Source organism: Xyrauchen texanus, chromosome 1 (assembly GCF_025860055.1).
Source record: "Xyrauchen texanus isolate HMW12.3.18 chromosome 1, RBS_HiC_50CHRs, whole genome shotgun sequence".
In the NCBI taxonomy this organism is placed as follows: Eukaryota; Metazoa; Chordata; class Actinopteri; order Cypriniformes; family Catostomidae; genus Xyrauchen; species Xyrauchen texanus.
In genome coordinates, this window is record NC_068276.1 from 63,864,611 (window position 1) to 63,887,539 (window position 22,929).

Below are 22,929 nucleotides of genomic sequence, written 5' to 3' on the forward strand. Positions count from 1 at the left end.
ACACGTCATGTGACCGTGAAAAGGTGCAGGACAATTACAACTTCCACACAAAGGCCATAATGACATGAAATACACCAGATATTAATTTAATATCGAATATATAGTTAAGAAATACCTACAGTAAATACGGAAATACCTATTATACATAAATAAATACTACTGTAATAAACAAACAAATACTTAAAGTAGATAAATGCGCGATAAAAATATCATTCGTACAATGTACAGCTAAATACTTATAGTAAATATATAAATAAATGCCTATGATAAAGTAACGTTATTTAGAAGCACGTTGAGGGAGGGGCTAAAGATCAGATGCACGCATGCGCGTTGCAGCGTGATGTTTTACCAGCACACTGCAACACACATCAAACCCAACAGCACTTCAAAAATAACATATTTTAAAGAAGAATATTATTGTTGTTGATGTTTTTTTTTTTTTTTTAATAGGACGTCTTTAATTTTGAATTCACTCTTTATTTATATTTTCCCCCTTTCGTTTGTAGTTCAGTTGGTATTCAAACATTGAGTTTAAATCAGAGTAGTGAGTTTAAGTGTATATTAGCTGCTGTAGTTTCTGAGTTTCAGTGTTTGTTGATGTGACATTATGGCGGTGAATCTGGATAAAGACGCGTTTTACCGCCGCATCAAGCGATTCTACGGCAACTGGAAGGTACAGAGAGCTCATTTTGTATTATAAACATCACTAACACATCTTATAAATGATGTTAATTAATAACAATTAACATATTATGTGTTTATAATGCTGATAACTGCACACATGTACATATACATACAAACAGGCCTCATTTCCATACAACTGTTATGTAAACATGCATTTAAGCGGCTTTATTAGTAACCGACGCTCTTCTGGGTGATTTATTGTTATTTTTAAATGGAATAAGTTCAAGTTTAGTGCTTTATTTAAATGATATTTATATGTGATTAGCACAGCGGCTAATGTGTTAGCATGTTAGCACATTCTGTTTCACCACGTTTCCTCTCGATAAATTCAGTTTATTCATAAATCATAGATCCTTTAATTTGTTGTATGTTTTTGGTTGTATTTTAGTAAAGGTCTGTCACATGCATGTGTTATTTTGTTGTAAATGTGTGCTCTTTGGTGTAGCATTTAGCATGTAGCTCTGTGCTAACTCTATTCAAGCATGCTGCAGATGAGAGCAAATTATTTTTATAACCATATTAATACATTTAAGTTAATATTTTTTTATTGTTTGGACAACATAATATCTCTGCAAGGGCTTAATAACCGCCATTAACAATTTATTTAGAAAATATTTAATCTTTGGAATGTAGAAATCCAGATATGTGGGCCTATAGTCATTAGCTATATTGCATTTTTAATTGCCTATATTATAAATATTTACTTACAAGTTTTTTAACCATTCAAGCAGTTTTTTTTTCATTAAATGATATTGTGACAGTTATTACAAATCTAAACAGATTAGCCTGCTATTTATTTTACTCCATATTTGTATCTGCATCAGATATCGGCCTAATTAGACCGATTTTTAATAATATTGTCTGACACTGAAATTATCGCAGATATATTGTGCATGTTTTTATTTATGTATTCATACTCCTATAAACTGTTTGACTACCCTATAAACTGTTTGACTACCCTATGTCATAACTATGTTTTTTCGTCACAGAAAGGTGAAGATGAGTTCGGCAAGGTGGACGCCATTTTGGTGTCCGTTGGTGTCGATGAAGAGATCGTATATGCCAAATCTACAGCACTTCAGGTAGTTGAATTTACCTGGTATTATCATACATGAATAGTTGCATTTATAATAGTATTATCAGAGCTGAGGGTGACCGTTACATGTTTGCACTGGCATCTGAATAATTTTGTTTTTCTTTCCATGCAGACGTGGCTGTTTGGTTATGAGCTCACTGACACTATAATGGTGTTTTGTGAGACTAAAATCATTTTTCTTGCTAGTAAGAAGAAAGTCGAGTTTCTGAAGCAGGTGGCTGTTACCAAGGGCAACGAGAACGCCAATGGAGTCCCTCCCATCACGTTACTCATCAGAGAAAAGGTGCAAAGAAGTTCCCATGTATACTGGACTCTTGTTCCTTCAACATCATCTCACCCATTTGTCAGGAAATTAATATGTAGGCACTGCAACACAAATTTCAAGCATTTAAGCGCCATAATCAAATTCGTGCGATTACATGATTCAACTGCTAGCATTGTAACGCCCAACCATAGTTTGTTCGACTGCCTTTTATACTGTGACTCTATCTTCCATCACAGAATGAGAGCAACAAGGCAAACTTTGAGAAGATGGTAGAGGCCATCCGTGGGAGTAAAGAAGGCAAGACGGTGGGCGTGTTCATCAAGGACAAATTCCCAGGAGAATACATGAAGAGCTGGAGTGACATGATCACAGCTGAGGGGCTTGAGCGGGTAAATCGCAACTAATGTCATTGAGGGCTGTTTCTGCAACGTTATTCAGCCAAATAATTACAATAACATACAGGTAGTCTAATATATCGGCTTTACGGATTAATCGGTGCCAATAGTTGCTTTTTGGTAGTTGTAGATAAGTGTTTTGTTTTTTCCCCCAACTTCATATTGGGATTTAATAAACCTTATTCCTCATTAAACCTCATTTGGTGAAAAATATACACACAACAGTTTATCTAGGCAATATAAGACTATAAAAAGCTTAATTTAGTAAATACTTGCATTCATTTCAACATTCATTGTGTGTCAGTCTTGTTTATAGTTTAAAAGTCCCACGTTATGCAACAAATCGTAATTTGTTTTTTCAGGTTATGTTACTGTTATAGTAAATAAAGTCTTGTTTTAAAAACTATGAACCGATTAATCGGTTATCTGCCTTGTCCTCCTCCTCAGTTATCTGTATTGTTGAAGTCCAATATTGGTCAGTAATCTATTATAATAATATATTCACAGTCAGTAGTAACCACAACTTGGTATTGCGTTGTCTAGATTGATAGTTTTGCTGATACCGATAACCGATTAATCTGCAGATAGTTTTTAAAACGATTTATAGAAGGTTAAAGGCTTTCCTTACTATGACGTGCACAGACATGGTGGACACAAGGCCAAAATGACCGCATCACTGACCTCATACAAAAACAAAAAGCAACAGTCGGCACGTTTAACTGGTAAAACCGAGCATAGAGCATGATCTAATCAATTGGTCAAATCAATTGCCGAAACAGACTGAATCATTAGTAATGGGTCTAAATCTGCAATGTTAAAAATGCACATTTGTCAGGTAATTTTCTTAAATCAGTAGTTTTAAATGGTTACTTGCGCAAGAACAGAATTTTGTCATTGTTTCACGGTACATTAGCATACAGTTGAAATCCACAGAACTCCAAAGTTTGGCTTAGTAACTTTGAGTTTGAAATGTTGGTGTAGCTAGTTCTGTTCTCCTTTGTGATTTTGTGTGAATTGTGTTTGTCAGGTGGACATCAGTACTGTGGTGGCGTACACAATGGCAGTGAAGGAGGATGGTGAGCTGGCGCTCATGAAGAAGGCCGCTGCCATCACCAGTGACGTCTTCACCAAGTTCTTCAAGGAGCGAGTCATGGAGATTGTGGACGCAGACGAGGTTTGTATACTCCGTTTCAGGTGTTATGCTGTGCTGCCCATAATGCCATTTAGCTATTGTTAACACTGTACGACATAATCCGTTTCCCTTCTGTCTCTGTTTATTGGCGCTTGGTTATTTATATGGATGTGTGTAACAGAAAGTGAAGCACAGTCGTTTGGCCGAGTCGGTGGAGAAGGCTATTGAGGAAAGGAAATATCTGGGGGGAGTTGACCCCTCCACCGTGGAGATGTGCTACCCCCCAATCATTCAGAGTGGTGGAAACTACAGCCTCAAATTCAGCGTCGTCAGGTGAGATTGCGGCCTTCATAGTATTGAAGAACCACATTATAGGGACCGTGAGGAGGTTACCCCATGTGACTCTACCCTCCCTAGCAACCGGGCCAATTTGGTTGCTAAGGAAGCCTGACTGTAGTCACTCAGCACACCCTGGATTCAAACTCACGACTCCAGGGGTGATAGTCAGCGCCAATACTTGCTGAGATACACAGACACCCTCAGATTAAGAGCTACGTTAACCAAGATCATGAGCAGGGAAATCCCCCAAGCAGAGTTGCAGCTAACAAAGTGTGCCAAAAGAGCAAGCAATGAAAATAAAGGATTTAACGAAAGCCCTGAAACAGACAATTAATCGTCAATTATTTGTTTGACAGTTAAGCATCAGCCAGATTTCATTATGACGACGGCTCTATTTGTAGTTCACCTTAGAGCTGGTTGGGTTGGTTCATGGTGCACAACTCTTAAATGTATATCTCAGTATTTTTCCTTCTTAAAAAGCACTTGGTAAAGTTCATTAAGATCTCTACAATGCTGCTTATGTATGTTACCAATAAAAAAACCACCATAAATGTGTGATAAGTGTCCACACTGTTGTTTTGCAGTGCCAAACTATATAAGAAATGTCATGTGTTGAAATATTCTCTTTTTAATGGTTCATAATTTTAGTGTTGCTCAATTCTGTGGTGCAAAATATGTTAAATAATGCCCTGAATCTGTCTCTCAGCGATAAGAATCACATGCACTTCGGCGCGATCACGTGTGCGATGGGAATCCGTTACAAATCCTACTGCTCGAATCTGGTGCGCACGCTCATGGTCGACCCGCCGCAGGAAATGCAGGACAATTACAACTTCCTGTTGCAGGTGGAGGAGGAGCTTCTCAAAGAGTTGAAGCACGGTGAGCACACCGATCGAGTGGTGTACTGAATAGTGCACTACCCTACATATGCTATCTGAATACGCATACTACACAACATTGGATTAAAATGCTAAACTTTTATTTAATGCAAACTGGACAATGCTTGAATTAATGCACATGTCCATGATAGTGATGGTCATCATTTCATAAGTATGCTACTGCATTATGATGTGTGTGTGTGTGTGTGTGTGTGTGTGTGTGTGATGCAATTTTCAGGAGTGAAGCTCTGTGATGCTTTTAATGCCGTCCTGGAGTTTGTCAAGAAAGAGAAACCAGATCTAGTTAACAAACTCACCAAAAATATTGGGTATGTGTCGCCAATCCATGAGACGGCATGTGTGTTTGTGTGTGTGCGCGTGCTATAAGGCCATAAACGTACTCTTTAAGCAAGTAGACCAGGGGTGCCCACACTTTTAAATGACCAACTAAAAAAAACACAGTTTCATTTAAAATAAGAAAATGCTTGTTGGGACTACTGCATGTATCCCTACATGGAATTCATCTTCTAATTAATAAAAAAAAAATATAATAATGTTCAATGTTGATATCATTCAGTTTGAACACTAAACCCAAAACACCTACAGCACAATAGATTACAATAGTCAGGGCATTGACCTTATTCTGATGACTTGCACTGAATTGAATCAGACAGTTTTGTATAATCCGGGCATTAGCTGCTGGTAGCTAGCCTCAAAAACTGCTAGCTTCGCAATTTCGCGCTCTGTTCTCAGAAGCCTTTTGAAGGCGCGAACCTAGTTGTCATGGCAACTGAATAAACAAAAATCTAGCCTGGTCAAAATGTACTCGTCAATTGCAAGTCAGACAGTAACTAAAATATGGAAAGACATTATATTTATTTGTATTAAAATGTAACGAAATACATTTCAATTTTGTGCGATCTACCAGCATTGCCTTTGCGATCGACTGGTAGATCGCGATCGACGTATTGGGCACCCCTGAAGTAGACGTTCAAACAAATGTGTGGCCAGTTTAGCATACTTAAAATGCTTCCTTAGCAGTAACAAACAGAGAGAAATTGGGGTGTTATTTTTCAGGGAACTAGCTATAAACATTAGAGGTAGACAGATATATCGGTTTTGCCGATTAATCGGTGCCGATAGTTGCTTTTTGGAGCCAACATTTATGACTTTAACTAGCACAGCAAGGGTTTTTCAAACCCTGTAGAGATAAATGAATATAGCTAATATTCACTATAGCATCCCTAGTGGCCACGCTGAGAATGCAGCACATTTGCATTGCATTATGAATTCACCCTCGACACACTGCGCAATGCAGTAGTGTCTGAAGCAGCTAGTAGCATGTGTTTACATAAGTGCATAGAGTATGTCTGGGCTTTAAGAAACAAAACTGAAGTTGTGAGTGTCGCCGGTTTGTTTTGTGCTGCAGGTTTGCGATGGGGATTGAGTTCAGAGAAGGATCGCTCGTACTCAATGCAAAAAATCAATACAAACTCAAAAAAGGTGAGTGTTAATGCATCTATTCAAGGTCCATGAGATTTACCGGCCAGAAGAATTTCTTACTGGATGTATTTTAATGTTTATTTTGTAAGTGCTCTTTCTTTTTCAAATGCGACTTACAAATGCAATCGATTATTTACAAAGAAGACAATCATTTTGTTAGTGTCGCGAAAGCAAATTGTACCATGTTTTAAGTTTTTAAAGTAAAATAATATAAGATACCTGGCTCCCTAGAGTTCATCTTGTGATGTTGTTAGATGTGCATTCATTTTTACATTGGCGGCAAAGACGATTTTGACTTGAGTTAATCTTGGACCTTACACATGTTAAACGTGTTTGTATAGGAATGGTTTTCAGCATCAGTCTGGGGTTTTCTGATATGATCAACAAAGAGGGAAAGAAAGATGAGCAGAAGAAATACGCACTGTTCATCGGAGACACCATACAGATTAATGAGGTGCGTGTGACACACACACTCGCTCTCATTTGCTCACGTTTGGTATCTTGACTCATATGTATGCATGTGTGTGTTTGTGCCCACAGGAGGACCAAGCAACCGTTCTTACGCCTGTGAAAAAGAAGATAAAAAACGTTGGAATTTTCCTGAAGGTAACGAATCAGATCGATCAAACGAACGTTGCTTTAGGTTTCTTCTTGTTGTTGATGTTTTCCTGTATGTCTGTAGAACGATGATGAAGACGACGAGGAAGAGGATGATAATGCAGAGGAGCTGCTGGGGAAAGGAGCGCGTGGCGCCGCCCTAATGACGGACAGAACCAGGGTATCTGCGGTTTTCCTGTTTAATGCGCACACAAAAATGACTATTAGGGCTGTTATCATTATTGAAAATGTATCCAAGTTATCACACGATATGCTGATTTAATAAATCAGAATTAATCATAATCAGTCACATATATCAATATTTACTGTCAAAAGTTACATTATAGAACACAAAAGCGTTTTGTAAATCAATATGTCGTTTATTTCCTTATCACTTCCTTCATTTCGCAATCGAGTTCTGAAGGGTCAACTTAAGGGCTGTTCACTAAATTAACGTTAAATTAACAGCCCTAATTATTACACTTACTGTAGTGGTGCATTCACATACAATGCGAAGCGAGCATTTCACGTGGCGCAATTTCATGCAAAGATGCAAATAGACAAGAATTCGTGCCACTTGAACACGCAAAACCAATTCATTCGCTTAAAAATCTGCATCAAAAGCCTATTAGCTTTGAGATTGTCCAGATGTCACTGATGTATTAGCAGAAGAAATCTGGAAAAAATGTTGTAGCGGTGTGTGATTCAACATCATACATGTACAGAGACCGGACGAATAAAGACGTTGCTTTCAGGAACGTGAGCGAGGAAGTTCCTGGTAAGTTCTGAAAATATGCGCGTCTACTTGATTCCAGCTATTGGTTGTACTTTACTATGAACCAAGTCATAGAAGCCCCGCCTCCTGTCCTTTTCCGGAAGAGAAGCAGGAATACTTGTGGGTTCACGTTACTCGCGCGAACGCGAGTTTACACACAAATTTATAATCCAGCGGTCAAACTCTGCGAGCAATGCAAGACCAAAAGTTTCTACGCGTTGTATGTGAATGCACCGCAAGAGATCAATTGTTAGTTGTTTCATATGTGTGTTCTCCATCTCTGTAATCTGATTGTTAGAATGAGATGACAGCCGAGGAGAAGAGGCGGACCCATCAGAAGGAACTGGCCAATCACGTGAATGAGGAGGCGAAGCGCCGTCTGACGGAGCAGAGAGGAGGACAACAGATCCAGAAGTAAGAGGAAGATGTGAATGATGCCTCAAATCACATGGACTTCAATTGGAGTGACTTGAGCCATAATATCAATAAATAATTCTTCCAAGTTGCATAGTTCTCCAGTTTTTACCATAGGCTGTTTGATTGGCAAGCAACTTGCCATGTAATGGTGTTCAACTGATGTGCGATCACGGCAATATTGGTTGTTTTGCAACGTCCAATCAGAGTGTTGAGTGCTTGCGTGGTTTACATATACTTATAATAACTAATACAACTATTACATAACTAGTTGTACTAGCCTGATGTAGACACAAATAAGCTGCAAACATGTACTGAGTTGCTACTTTTTCTTGCAATGTTTCTCTCCAGGGCCAGGAAGTCAAATGTTTCGTATAAGAACGTGTCGCAGATGCCTCGCGAAAAGGACATCAGAGACATGAAGATCTTCATCGATAAGAAATACGAGACCGTTGTCATGCCCGTGTTTGGCATCGCTACTCCCTTTCACATCGCTACTATAAAGGTAAGTGGGACAGTCTCTGGTTACAAAGTCACTTCCTTCATTTTTAGAAATCTCCAAATATCCTTGACCCATGTACACAACAGCATAACTGCGCTCCAGACCCTCGGTGAAAATGAGAACGTTTTTATTAGCAAGCACAGCGTAGCGTGCGTTCAACACAACTGGTTTGCCATCACGAACAATGCATAAACTATTCCCTGTGTGTGTGCAGAACATCAGTATGTCCGTTGAAGGAGACTACACGTATCTGAGGATCAACTTCTTTGTGCCGGGCAGCTCGCTGGGACGTCACGAGGGAAATATCTTCCCCAATCCAGAGGCCACGTTTGTCAAAGAGATGTAAGAGCTGCTGCGATATAACCCTGTTTGCATGACGCACTGTAACAGTTGCACACTAACATTGTCTCTGTCTCTTTCTCAGTACGTACCGCGCGTCTAACCTCAAATCCCCCGGCGATCACTCCGTTCCATCCACCAACCTGCAGAACGCCTTCCGCATCATAAAGGAGGTGCAGAAGCGCTATAAGACGCGTGAAGCGGAGGAGAAGGAGAAAGAGGGCATCGTTAAACAAGACTCGCTTGTTATCAACCTCAACCGCAGCAACCCCAAACTCAAAGACCTTTACATCCGCCCCAACATCGCCCAGAAGAGGATGCAGGGCTCGCTCGAGGCGCACACCAACGGTGAGACGCACGATGGAGTAAAAATTGTTGATATTCACTGATATGGTGGCTAATATAGCCAATATAAATATTAAATTTTTAAATGCAGTGACTGGAATTGTTCGGTTGAAGGGGTACCACACTGGGAACCCTGAATAAAACCGTTTGGTCAATACATGTTTACACATTAGCTTCCACTCAGCTGACGAGCAATGGAAGTAGCTACATGGTTAGCTATTAGCTCGATGTCACAGAGAGCAAAAGATGGAATTTATTTACTTTCCAGCATTGCGTCTCACCAACTAGATCACAACGTAGTGTGAAATCAGCACTCAACAGACACAATCCACCACCGCACCGTTGTCTGCTGAGCTGCAAAAAGATGCTCTTTCAATCTGCTGTGTTACTGACTGCACTGACAAATTATAGCTGGCTAACACAAACAGATGAGATAAACATGAGTGACATGGTTGTCAGGGACAGGGTTAACGTTATATTGAAAAGGGAAAATGATGGGGTTATTTATTAACTTTCTATCATGTCTTTCACAAACTAGTTAGCAACTTGCCGTGAAGACACCGCTTACCACCACCCTGTCTGCAGAACCACCGTCAGCTCAGCTCAGTACACAGTGGAGTCGGAGCGCACTCTGCTGGACAAACTATGTTATGACTCCAATTGTAAAACACCATTTTCTGCATTATATGTTCTGAAAAGTTTTCCTATCGGTCAAAGGCTAATTTCAGCCGATAATATCAGTCGGGCACTGGAGTACATTTTAATTAAAAGGCAAACTTTTGCGGTTTTATAATCGCGGAGTTGTGTAGCGACCGGCTTTTACAGAGTGGGAATCTGTGGTCAAATGTCAGAGCTCATTGGTCAAAATAAAAGCTCCGTATAAATGAAAGGTACATTTATAGGAAGTATGATACAAATACATCACCACTGTAAAGTTATGTAATATTCACTGTGATACACCTAATACTATGACTACTAATAATAATCATAATTGCTTCAAATCACAATTCCCTTTTTTCACCCAATTTGGAGTGGCCAATTCCCAATGCGCTCTAAGTCCTCGTGGTGGCGTAGTGACTCGTGGACGAATCTCCGTGTCTGAGACCGTCAATCCGCGCATCTTATCACGTGACTCGTTGTGCATGACACCGCGGAGACTCACAGCATGTGGAGACTCATGCTACTCTCCACACACAACTCACCACACGCCCCATTGAGAGAACCACTAATCACCACCACGAGGAGGTTACCCCATGTGACTCTACCCTCCCTAGCAACCGGGACAATTTGGTTGCTTAGGAGACCTGACTGGAGTCACTCAGCACATCCTGGATTCAAACTCGCGACTCCAGGCGGTGATAGTCAGCATTCAACCAGACGGTTGGAGCAGTTCTTGACTCAAGTCGTCTCTTTCTTTCAACTCGATATGAACAGATTTATTTTTAAGAATTAGTACCTAAAACATTTGATTTAAAAATGGTGGTGTTTTTGTTGAATATCGGAGTTGTGTACAGAAATGAGTACTAAAGGAATCGTTAAAGAGTCATTACCAGAATTGTTAAATGACTTCAGGATTCACACATCTGCAGGATTTGACTCCTCTCTCTCCGTGTCTCTACAGGTTTCCGTTTCACATCGGTGCGTGGTGATAAAGTCGACATCCTGTACAACAACATCAAACACTCCGTATTCCAACCCTGTGACGGGGAAATGATCATCGTACTACACTTCCATCTCAAGGTGAGACACGACGAGAAAATGGTTCGGATACAAAAGAAAGACTTGGGACTGAACCGTCTAAATTTATATTCCCGGACTCAAATTGAAAAACTGAAAATTTGGTATGAACGAAAGCTAATTGTGTTGTTATTCTGGGGACCTTCTAACTAGGTCTAATTTTGTCATTTATCAATATTTAATTTGTATTTTGGTCATTTTAGTTTTTTAAAAATGTACCGGTAACACTTTGCAATAAGGTTTTATTTCTTAACATTAGTTAATGAACTACATGAATTAACAATACTTTTACAGCATTTATCAATCTTAGTTAATGAGACTGTATAAGCAGTTATTTTCATGTACACTATTGTTTTGAGGTTTGTAATCGCTTTCAGATGACTTTCTTTTTATGTGACTGTGATGATCATTTGTCTCAATTCTGATTGACAGTCTGCACAGTTTTCAGTCAAATTACTGAGTACAGGTTAAATTACAAAGACCTGAATCGATACATAAATGAATTGATTTTAAGTTGTTAGCTTTAATTAGCGATGGAGGAAATGTAGGTGTCATTGCTGATGTGCTCCTCTCCAGATTTATTTAAAGATGTTTTTGAAAATACCCAAAAACACTGCATGTATCCTCTCTGTGTACCTTGTGTCTCTGTTACAAGTGACACAGCGACAATGTTTTTTAGGATCATTTCCATAAAGTCCCACTTAAAAGGACTTAAACACACATTCTCATTGTAAAAATGTAGAGTAATTGTGGCGGGTCAGCAGCGAAGACTGGATTGGTCAGAAACACTTAAGGCGGGGCCTAGCGAACGGCCAATTGTATTTTTATTAACTAACATTAATAAATACTGTAAAAGAAAATATATTGTTCATATTACCCAATGCATTTAATAATGTTAACTAATGGAACGTTAGTATTCGTTCCATCAATGAATTCTAAATTGCATATATTATCATTGTTTGAAGTATAATTTATAGAATTCATGAGTTAAGATTAATCAGTGGAACACGTTCTATAAATCGACACTGTCCCTTTAAGAAAACCGGCAGTTCTGTAAAGAGCGTCTTTTATAATATTGTTCTTTTGGATTAAAGAATTGATATTGAGATTGTTCAATTGAAGTCTTATTGGTAGTACTTAAATATGAAAAATAAATGGCTCCAATTCAAATCGTTCTCTCTGTGTCAGAACGCCATTATGTTTGGTAAGAAGCGTCACACAGACGTGCAATTCTACACGGAGGTGGGCGAGATCACCACAGATCTGGGCAAACACCAGCACATGCACGACCGGGACGACCTCTACGCTGAACAGATGGAGCGAGAGATGCGACACAAACTCAAATCCGCCTTCAAGAACTTCATCGAGAAAGTCGAGTCGCTGACCAAAGACGATCTGGAGTTTGAGGTGCCATTCAGAGATCTGGGGTGAGTGCAAGAAATGTTAAAATGTCAAATAAAATAGTTCACCCAAATACAGGTGAAACTCGAAAAATTAGAATATCGTGCAAAAGTTCATTAATTTCAGTAATTCAACTTAAAAGGTGAAACTAATATATTATATAGACTCATTACAAGCAAAGTAAGATATTTCAAGCCTTTATTTGATATAATTTTGATGATTATGGCTTACAGCTTATGAAAACCCCAAATTCAGAATCTCAGAAAATTAGAATATTGTGAAAAGGTTCAGTATTGTAGGCTCAAAGTGTCACACTCTAATCAGCTAATTAATCCAAAACACCTGCAAAGGGTTCCTGAGCCTTTAAATGGTCTCTCAGTCTGGTTCAGTTGAATTCACAATCATGGGGAAGACTGCTGACCTGACAGTTGTGCAGAAAACCATCATTGACACCCTCCACAAGGAGGGAAAGCCTCAAAAGGTAATTGCAAAAGAAGTTGGATGTTCTCAAAGTGCTGTATCAAAGCACATTAATAGAAAGTTAAGTGGAAGGGAAAAGTGTGGAAGAAAAAGGTGCAAAAGCAGCAGGGATGACCGTAGCCTGGAGAGGATTGTCAGGAAAAGGCCATTCAAATGTGTGGGGAGCTTCACAAGGAGTGGACTGAGGCTGGAGTTACTGCATCAAGAGCCACCACACACAGACGGGTCCTGGACATGGGCTTCAAATGTCAAACGTCTTACCTGGGCTAAAGAAACAAAGAACTGGTCTGTTGCTCAGTGGTCCAAAGTCCTCTTTTCTGATGAGAGCAAATTTTGCATCTCATTTGGAAACCAAGGTCCCAGAGTCTGGAGGAAGAATGGAGAGGCACACAATCCAAGATGCTTGAAGTCCAGTGTGAAGTTTCCACAGTCTGTGTTGGTTTGGGGAGCCATGTCATCGGCTGGTGTTGGTCCACTGTGCTTTATTAAGTCCAGAGTCAACGCAGCCGTCTACTGGGACATTTTAGAGCACTTCATGCTTCCTTCAGCAGACAAGCTTTATGGAGATGCTGACTTCATTTTCCAGCAGGACTTGGCACCTGCCCACACTGCCAAAAGTACCAAAACCTGGTTCAATGACCATGGTATTACTGTGCTTGATTGGCCAGCAAACTCGCCTGACCTGAACCCCATAGAGAATCTATGGGGCATTGCCAAGAGAAAGATGAGAGACATGAGACCAAACAATGCAGAAGAGCTGAAGGCCGCTATTGAAGCATCTTGGTCTTCCATAACACCTCAGCAGTGCCACAGGCTGATAGCATCCATGCCATGCCGCATTGAGGCAGTAATTAATGCAAAAGGGGCCCAAACCAAGTACTGAGTACATATGCATGATTATACTTTTCAGAGGGCCGACATTTCTGTATTTAAAATCCTTTTTTTATTGATTTCATGTAATATTCTAATTTTCTGAGATTCTGAATTTGGGGTTTTCATAAGCTGTAAGCCATAATCATCAAAATTATATCAAATAAAGGCTTGAAATATCTTACTTTGCTTGTAATGAGTCTTTATAATATATTAGTTTCACCTTTTAAGTTGAATTACTGAAATTAATTAACTTTTGCACAATATTCTAATTTTTCGAGTTTCACCTGTATATAGTCATTTAATCAGCCTCATTTTCTTCCAAATCATTATGGCTTTCTTTCGTCCATGAAACACAAGATAATTATTCTTCACGCAGCTCTTATCCATATACTGACGGTTCATAGTGACCAAGTCTGTTGAGCTACAAAAAAAGGACCATAAAATGTGTTTTTTTCGACTCAAAGTGCTGAGTTCAGAGTCTTCTCGAGTCATACGAAGGCGCTTGCGATAAAGTGCGGAAAATTAAGTCGTTATTGAAATTTTAAGTTTGCTTTTCAGATTGAAAAACGGTTGTCGACGTGTTCCATGAGAGACGAGGTTTTCAGTAAATAACGATTTTAAATTTGTTTATTTTTCATGACTTCAGAAGACTTGGAATGTTACACACGAGTCATGCACATGGACAACTTTTAATGGGACCTTTTTAAAAATGTTAGTCATTATTCACTGAAAATCTTGCCTTTTAACTACAGCTATCGAACCTTATTCACTCTTTAGTATATTTGAAATGTCATGTTCAGTTATTACAATTACAATGTAAAAGCTGGCGCTATGCACCTTTTGATTTATTTGAATATGCATATGTGCGAATCAGATTTAAATCAGTTATAACTTATTATTTTATGATTTGAGTGATGTGGAAGTAAGCCACAGATTGGCCCGTCACGTGCTGATGTCATTCATGTGTTTTAGATTCCAGGGCGCCCCCTACAGGAGCACATGTCTACTGCAGCCCACGTCTAGTTCGCTCTGTAACGTCACGGAATGGGTGTGTTGCTGCTTTTTTTAATTTTTATATATTTTTACTTTTCAACAATGGTCATAATGTGTCACCTGTTCTTATGCCCTTTTTACCCGTCTCTCCCTCTCTAGCCTCCATTCGTGGTGACCCTCGACGAGGTGGAGTTGGTGCATTTCGAGCGAGTCCAGTTTCATCTGAAGAACTTTGATGTTGTCATTGTTTACAAAGACTACAACAAGAAAGTCACCATGATCAACGCCGTGCCCGTCAACTCTCTCGACCCTATCAAAGAGTGGCTCAAGTAAGCTCCGCCCCCTAACACAATAAAGCAGAAGTTCTCAAGTGATGGGTCATTCAGAGGTCTGCACTGACCGCAGGGGAAAACACTGCTAAAATCTGAGAATCAACCAAGCTTATGATTGTGTATAATTAGGATGGCAAAATAAAACGGGCTTATCAACTTTTAAAAGGCTGGAGAAAACACTTCCTGTCTGTTGCCAGTGTCAAAGGCAGTTCAATCGAATATGATGGCATGTTAGTGTAAATCTGTCACTTGATAGATCTGGTAAAATAAGGCTGTATATATTGTGTGTGTCTGCAGCTCTTGTGATATAAAGTACACCGAGGGCGTCCAGTCTTTGAATTGGACGAAGATCATGAAGACGATCGTTGATGATCCCGAGGGCTTCTTTGAGCAGGGCGGCTGGTCTTTCCTCGACCCAGAGAGTGAGGTGAGATCTGTTTCATCTGATCTACAGTTTCTTGTACGGCTTCTGAGGACAATTTCACGTATAATCCATCTGCTTAATATGTCTGATCGTTAGACCTGTCTGCTATTATTACAAAATCATCAGATCACAATTATTTGGTAAATCACGATTATATGAGGGAACAGAAATCACTGTGCACTGTAAAATCCAGTTGCTTATTCCCAACCAAAGGAGGAAATTTTAAGTTATTTTACTCCTAATTGCACTACAGCTACTACTAACTGCTGCTACTACTAACAACGTTTTAGTACTGCCTACCTGTTCTACTACACTACTTGTATTAACCACTTTTACTGCTGCCTAATAACTGCTACCACTAATCCTACTGTTACTATAACTAGGACTGGGCATCTTAACTTCAATACCGGTTCCTAAACTATACTTTTTTCGATACCAATTTTATGAAATCCGTTTTAACAAGATTACAAACATTACCTCAAAAAGAACTTTGGTTTTATTTTTTCAATTTGTAGACTCATCTCCTGAGCCTTCTGGTCTCCTCATGCCAGGGTCGGCAGGGGCATTGGCTATAACATTAAAAAACAAATAAGAGAGCTAAACTGTTACTTCAGACAATCCTGAGGATAAGTACGGTTCAACAAGATAACTAGTTTGTGAGTTGAACTTGATCAGTTACGGTCAACATTAAAGCATTTTTAGCATCGATTTAGCTAGCTATGTATAGCCATACATCCAAACAATATCTAATGTTACGTAGGTCCCAGTTTATAGGACTATGCCACCGCACACAGAAACGTTAATTTAACATGTACACAAGCATGTACCGCTACAAGTTCAACCATTTTGTTTGTTTGCTAAACGTTAACCTACCTGTCGGAGTCCCAGTCATAGCGCCGCTGCAGTCATCAGTAGTATTGGAGGGCTCGAGTGGTGGGCGTGTTGGAGGAGGGCTCGAGTGGTGGGCGTGTTGGGGGAGGACTCGTGAGGTGGGCGTGTTGGGGGAGGACTCGTGAGGTGGGCGTGTTGGGGGAGGGCTCGAGTGGTGGGCGTGTTGGGTGAGGGCTCGAGTGGTGGGCGTGTTGGAGGAGGGCTTGAGTGGTGGGCGTGTTGGAGGAGGACTCGAGTGGTGGGCGTGTTGGAGGAGGACTGTGGCAGGAGGACGCTGAGAGGATGACTGCACCGGCTCGGTCTTCTTGCAGTCAAAGACGGAGCAACTGTCTGCTCTTAAGTTTATTCTGTGCACTTTCAAGTGCTTCATCAGATTTGTCGTGTTGCAATTATCTTGTTGGAAATATTGCATAGCTGCCATTTCGCTGTTGGCATCGAGCCTGGTGAAATGTAGCCACACTTTTGATCTTTTCCACATCTTTCACATGTATGGGGTTTGGGACTCATACACACAACAGCCTCACGTGTGAGCCTCATCTCTGGGCGTAATCTAGTGTTTTTCCCTGATGCTTAAACAGTCAATCGCTGGCACGATTAGATTTGGGCACATCTAACATGTTACACGCATATCACTGATGTTGACGAGATGAACTCCTTGGGTATCGAAATTTGGTACCGAACGACAAGACATTTTTCGATACTCGATAGTTTAGAGGCAATTCGGTCGGTGCCTAAAATGTATCGAATTCGATACCCAGCCCTTACTATAACCACTTTTACACCTTACTAATACTACTACTTTTAACTGCTTTTACTACTTTCTACGACTACTACTAACCAATTTTACTGCTGCTGCCTTCTGCTAACTGCTGCTACTACTTGTACTATTATTACTAACCACATTTACTGCTGCTTAATACTAACTATTAAATACTATTAATACTGCTAGCAACTTTTACTACTGCCTACTACTACAACAGCACAGAATGTAGTTTGTGTGCGGTGAAGGCTAATTAACGTGTGTGTGTGTGTGTTTCAGGGCAGTGGAGCTGAGCAGGACTCTGAGTCTGAGATAGAGGACGAGACGTTTAACCCTTCAGCTGATGAGGAGGAGGAGGAAGAGGAGGACAGTGATGAAGATTACTCATCAGAGACTGAGGACTCCGGTAACATGATGTGCAGTTATCGTTTATTGAAATGATTAATATTGTTCATGTGTTCTCAAGTAAATATATGCTCATCTGAATCTGATTTCTGATGCTTGTTTTTGTCTCTCAGAGTACAGCGCATCTATTGGCAGCGGGGAGGAGAGCGGCAAAGACTGGGACGAGCTGGAGGAGGAAGCCAGGAAAGGTGATTAACATCCACTTTTCACACACTGTAGTTTGATTTGTCAACTAACAAGAGTTAAACATGAGTGCATCACAAGAGAGAAATAAATTCTCTTGAGGGAGGAAATAAAACCGCGTCCTGGTTTGGAACGGTTAACCGGTAGTATGCGAGACAAAAAAGTGCCTTGTGTGCACATCAGTCTGCCTTTTTGTAACATATTTGTCTTTCCTTTGCCAGCGGATCGTGAGAGTCAATATGAGGACACAGAGGAGACCTCAAATAAGAAGAGGAAGGGCCATACATCAGCCCCGCCCCCTAGCAGCAAGAAACGGCGGCGGCATTAGATGATGCACACACACTTATATAGATATACACACACTGCCAAAATCAGTTTCCCACAATTCTCTTTTACCCCCCCCCACACACACACACACACACGCACTGTGTTTGGTGTAAATAGCGTTGGCGTGTGCTGATGCGTCCTGTAGAATAGCGTTTTCATATCAGAGGAAGGATTTAACCCCTCACACATCTGTATTTCCCGTTTTCCTCCTCCATTCCGGTGAAGGGCATCTCTCAGGTGTGTGTGTGAGCACTGTTCTGACCCAGTAGACGTGATAGTGTTGGTGTTTTATATGCGTTACATGACTCATTCACATTATTGTGCTGTTCCTCCTGCATTTCCAAATGAATTGATGGACCGTTTCCATGCTGATGTGGTTTTATGTTAGTACTTAATAATATTGTTGCTTTTTTTTCTAATTTGAGGGGGCATGAGCACACACAACAAACATACCATTTTTTTTTTTTTTTTTTTTGTTTCTCTTTAATACTTTTTGCCCTTTTTTTTTTTCTTTTTTAATAAAAGTTCAAGGAAATAAAATCAGTTTAAGGTGTGGTTCTCATTTTCAACTCCTTTTGGTCAGGGGGTTTATCTGCTACCCAGCTAACAATTTTTGGCTCTCAGAAAGTTTCGGAAACTTGGAAACTCAACTAAAATTGGTGTTTGGTGGTGTAGTGGGCTAAAGCACATAACTGGCAATCAGGAGGTTGCTGGTTTGATCCCCACAGTCACCACCATTGTGTCCTTGAGTAAGACACTTAACTCCAGGTTGCTCCAGGGGGATTGTCCCTGTAATAAGTGCTCTGTATAATACATTGGTACTCAGAAGGTTGCTGGTTTGATCCCCACAGTCACCACCATTGTGTCCTTGAGTAAGACACTTAACTCCAGGTTGCTCCGGGGGGATTGTCCCTGTAATAAGTGCTCTGTAATTCACTTTGGATAAAAGCGTCTGCCAAATGCATAAATATAATTTTTTTTATTTAGTAAACATATGAACCCTAACTAGACCAACATCAGATTAATTTCTTTTTGTGCATGGTGTTTGACACAAGCGGTGATGTTGCCAGAGCATTGGTCTAGTGCGTCACGTCTTGCTGGAAAGCAAGTGACTAAAGAGAAGGGTCACAATATAGGCTACATGCATTCATAATGATTTCATTTACAGTTTTAATGTTTTATTAACACATAAATGCACAAACTATATATATATATATATATATATGAAAACACGTCATACAAGTAGCATCAGTGGTTTTGTATTTACCAGCTAATTAATTGTTAATATTTTCTATTTGGCATTAAGTCTTTATTTCATTCCTTTGAACCCGCAGAAACCCTGTATTCCAGTGGCGTATTACTTTAATAGAGCAACAACATCAGCATGTTAAAATACACCGTTCAATGAACCGTTAAACAAGCAATTCTTTAAAATCTTTCAAGAATCCTTTCTTTTGTTCATTGTCCCATTGAATTCAATAGAAGCGCTTCAACCATTTACTCTAATTTGTCCTGCTCTTGTTTCGTGAATAAGGTGCTGCAATGTCCGTGTTCCCAGCAAATGTAATTTATGTGCACAAATTGGAACATCTCAAAATAAATTAAAGCATCATTTTCATCCCATGTTTGTAAATGGAAGTGGAAGCCGCTGTGGAGCTTGAGCTGAAGATGTTTGCTACCGTTCAGCAGCAGATATCTCATGTCTGGGAGCAAAAGAGTGTTGAGTTCTGGGATAACTTTAGCCAATCATTTTGATGACCGGCATTGTGATCAGCGTTTTAGAATAACCCCCAAAGAAACATGTTAATTATATTCTCAAAGTCAACGATGTATTGACATGGCTTTGGGCAGTCACAGTCTTTACTGATGCACATCTGTACTTCTATATATTTGGTGTTTCAATCGTAGTTTGTGCATGTCATAGAATTCAATTTTTTTTAAATTGAACAAAATCTATTGACATTTTAAATAAAAACTAAATGGGGATTCGGGATTGGTAAACAAAAAATGATTTTCATTTGAATGATTCTAATTCTTAATATTTTTTTTTTTAAGCAGCGAGATTAATCAGCTGCATGTTGAGAGTAAAAGTGTCCAAAGACAAGATCCATGCAATCCAGTTTTCACTGAATATCATGAATGTCGTCGTCTTTTTTTTTTTCAGTTGGGAACGGCCAATTCCCAATGTGCTCTAAGTCCTCATGGTGGTGTAGTGACTCGCCTCAATCCGGGTGGAAGAGGACGAATCTTAGTTACCTCCGCGTGTGAGACCGTGAAGCCGCGCGTCTTATCACGTGACTTGTTGAGCGTGTTACCATGGAGACGTAGCATGTGTGGAGGCTTCACGCTATTCTCCGCAGCATCCACGCACAACTCACCACACGCCCCACCGAGAGCGAGAACCACATTATAGCGACCACGAGGAGGTTACCCCATGTGACCCTACCCTCCCTAGCAACCGGGCCAATTTGGTTGCTAAGTAGACCTGACTGGTTTCACTCAGCACGCGCTGGATTCAAACTCACGACTCCAGGTGTGATAGTCAACGTCAATACTCGCTGAGATACACAGACCCCGAATAATGCCTCTCTTAATATCCTCTCTGTTCTTTACAGTCAGTTGTTAATCAAAAACCATTAAAAAGAAACATTCAATTTTAACCACACTTTGCAAAATGCGGTAAAAAAGCCATTCAACTCTCAAATGAAACACTTCTGTGAGACGCTCGCTGAACTACCCCTATTCTTAAAGAGACAGTTCTGGTTTAGCAATTGTTCTACATATCAATGTAAATGGTACAAATGATGCATTTATTGTATATGTGTCCAATTTCAAAATATATTTATTGATTTAATATACGGAATTTATATGTTTTTAACCCTTAAATGCATGGTCATTTTCCCAAACACTCTTACACATCTACTTGTATCTATCAACAGCAACCCAAAGATGAGATCTTTAGAAATGGGCTCATAAGTAATTGACTGATTAAGACCAGGCCTCACCTTCAGGCGCTGTAAGCAATATAGCGTATCCATCTTCATCATAACCAACAAATCTCCCTTGCTAATTCAATCTGTGAAGATGCTTGAAATTGAAGGGGGGAGGCATGCAAGGCTTGCGGTGGTGACAAATCCTCCTCAAACTCTTTGTGTTCTGCATCCCAGCTGCGGTGGGAGGGAGGGGGACAGGTGTCGTCCTTCAAAATGGTGAGCTGCAAATAAAGTGTCTGGAGCTCATGCGTTGACAATGAATGCCATCAGTCTAACCTAGCACCACTTCCGCATGGGAGCTTGGCCAGGGAATGTAACAGTCCTCGTACCTGTCAGACGATGCACACAAGGTGGGAAACATTTGTGAAATGCCATCCTGAAAAAGATGTTGACAAGCAAGCTGCTCTTTTACATGATTTACACTCAGTAAAACACACAACAATCACAATACAATAGTGTTTCAAATGCGGAAGTGATACAGGATATACTGTTAGTTGGAGCCCAAGCAGGGGAGATTAATTATCCCCTCACTGTTCAGGTGTGCGTTTTCAACAACGAAGCGAACATTCGAGTGTCTAGAGCACAAGAAAATAGATTGAAAAATTCTGATGAACTGACGCTGTGCTCTGGTTTATATGCCCACGTTGACACGCTCATCAGGGGCAGAGCGCCAAGTGCCATCTGCCAATAGGTTGCCATGCTTTTAAAGAACTTCAGAGATCATCAGTCCTGGGGTGAGTTCCCAGAGCATCAGCTGCTAACGCAGCGTCGAAATGACCGACTTGAAATGGAACCAATCCTGGAATACTGAGTTTGTCCAGGGGATTCTGAACTGTGTTTGTCAATTCCCATTTACTTGTCAGACATTGCATTATCAAAGTTTAAAGGCGGCACGCATGAACAACAGCTTTAGAGTCTTAAAGGGACAGTTCACCCAACAATTCAGTCATCATTTACTAACCTCATGTTGTTCCAAACTTGTTTGACATTTGTTCTTCAGTGGAAAACAAAGTAAATGTAAGACAGAATTTTACCTTCATTCAACATTTACTTTCATTGTATGGAGATAAAAAATGAAGGTAAATGGTGACAGGCTTACATTATTGGGCAGACAGAGAACAGAATCTGCTCATCATACATCATCAGACATTACTTGCAGTCCATTCTCATCATTGTTATTTGTTTCCTGTGTATAATGTGTTCATGAAAACTTTCATGAGCTGCTTTGAATGGATGTAATTTGAATGACCTGTTTGAATTGAAAGTAATAATTAGGGAAAACATGTAGGAAAAGTCTTGGGTTATCCATGAGGTCATACGTGTAAAAACAAGACGGATTGATAAATGTAAAAAGGCTCATTTGTTCTGTCATAATCACTTAGGCAAAATAATATTTTGCATTAAACTCATTTTTAAGAAGATACATTTATAATTAGGATTCACCTCTTTAAGAAAAAAATAATAAAAAATAGCCCATTGAAAAACTGCTTTAATTTATAGATCATTAATCTGAATATTGAGTGACACATCATATAAAAATAGGGCTACTAAACATTAGATCTCTTTCTACCAAAGCACTAATTGTTAATGAAATGATTACAGATCATAGATTGGATGCGCTCTGTTTGACTGAAACCTGCTTAAACTGGATGAATATATTAGTTTAAATGAATCTACTCCCCCAGGTTATTGTTATAAACATGAGCCTCGTCTGAAGGGTCGAGGAGGAGGTGTTGCTACAATTTACAGGGAAGTTTTTGGTGTTACTCAGAGGACAGGATATAAATGTAAGTCTTTTGAACTAATAATGCTTAATGTGACACCGTCAGATATAAATTAATATCTCTGTCGTCCTTTACCCTTGCT

General features: G+C 39.8%; 1 protein-coding gene across 1 annotated transcript; it reads left to right on the forward strand.

The window, feature by feature from the left end:
• The first annotated feature begins 348 nt into the window (after positions 1 to 348).
• LOC127642979 (FACT complex subunit SPT16-like) lies at positions 349 to 18,596 on the forward strand. The gene is made up of 24 exons (XM_052125478.1): positions 349 to 673; positions 1,674 to 1,766; positions 1,893 to 2,063; positions 2,282 to 2,434; positions 3,468 to 3,614; positions 3,754 to 3,905; positions 4,618 to 4,790; positions 5,028 to 5,118; positions 6,219 to 6,292; positions 6,634 to 6,746; positions 6,833 to 6,898; positions 6,975 to 7,070; positions 7,963 to 8,078; positions 8,430 to 8,583; positions 8,795 to 8,922; positions 9,005 to 9,267; positions 10,886 to 11,004; positions 12,190 to 12,428; positions 14,728 to 14,803; positions 14,908 to 15,077; positions 15,378 to 15,507; positions 17,435 to 17,561; positions 17,674 to 17,748; positions 17,965 to 18,596. Exons 1-24 carry the CDS (start codon positions 608 to 610, stop codon positions 18,069 to 18,071), a joined length of 3,099 nt encoding a protein of 1,032 aa, XP_051981438.1. The 5' UTR covers positions 349 to 607; the 3' UTR covers positions 18,072 to 18,596.
• The last annotated feature ends 4,333 nt before the right edge of the window (positions 18,597 to 22,929 follow it).

Bases quoted from the DNA above. Each gene is read 5' to 3' on its own strand.
- LOC127642979 (XM_052125478.1), top strand. From the start codon at position 608: ATGGCGGTGAATCTGGATAAAGACGCGTTTTACCGCCGCATCAAGCGA. The intron at 5,119-6,218 runs GTATGTGTCGCC...TTTGTGCTGCAG, and splicing joins AAACTCACCAAAAATATTGG to GTTTGCGATGGGGATTGAGT. The intron at 15,508-17,434 runs GTGAGATCTGTT...TGTGTGTTTCAG, and splicing joins TCCTCGACCCAGAGAGTGAG to GGCAGTGGAGCTGAGCAGGA.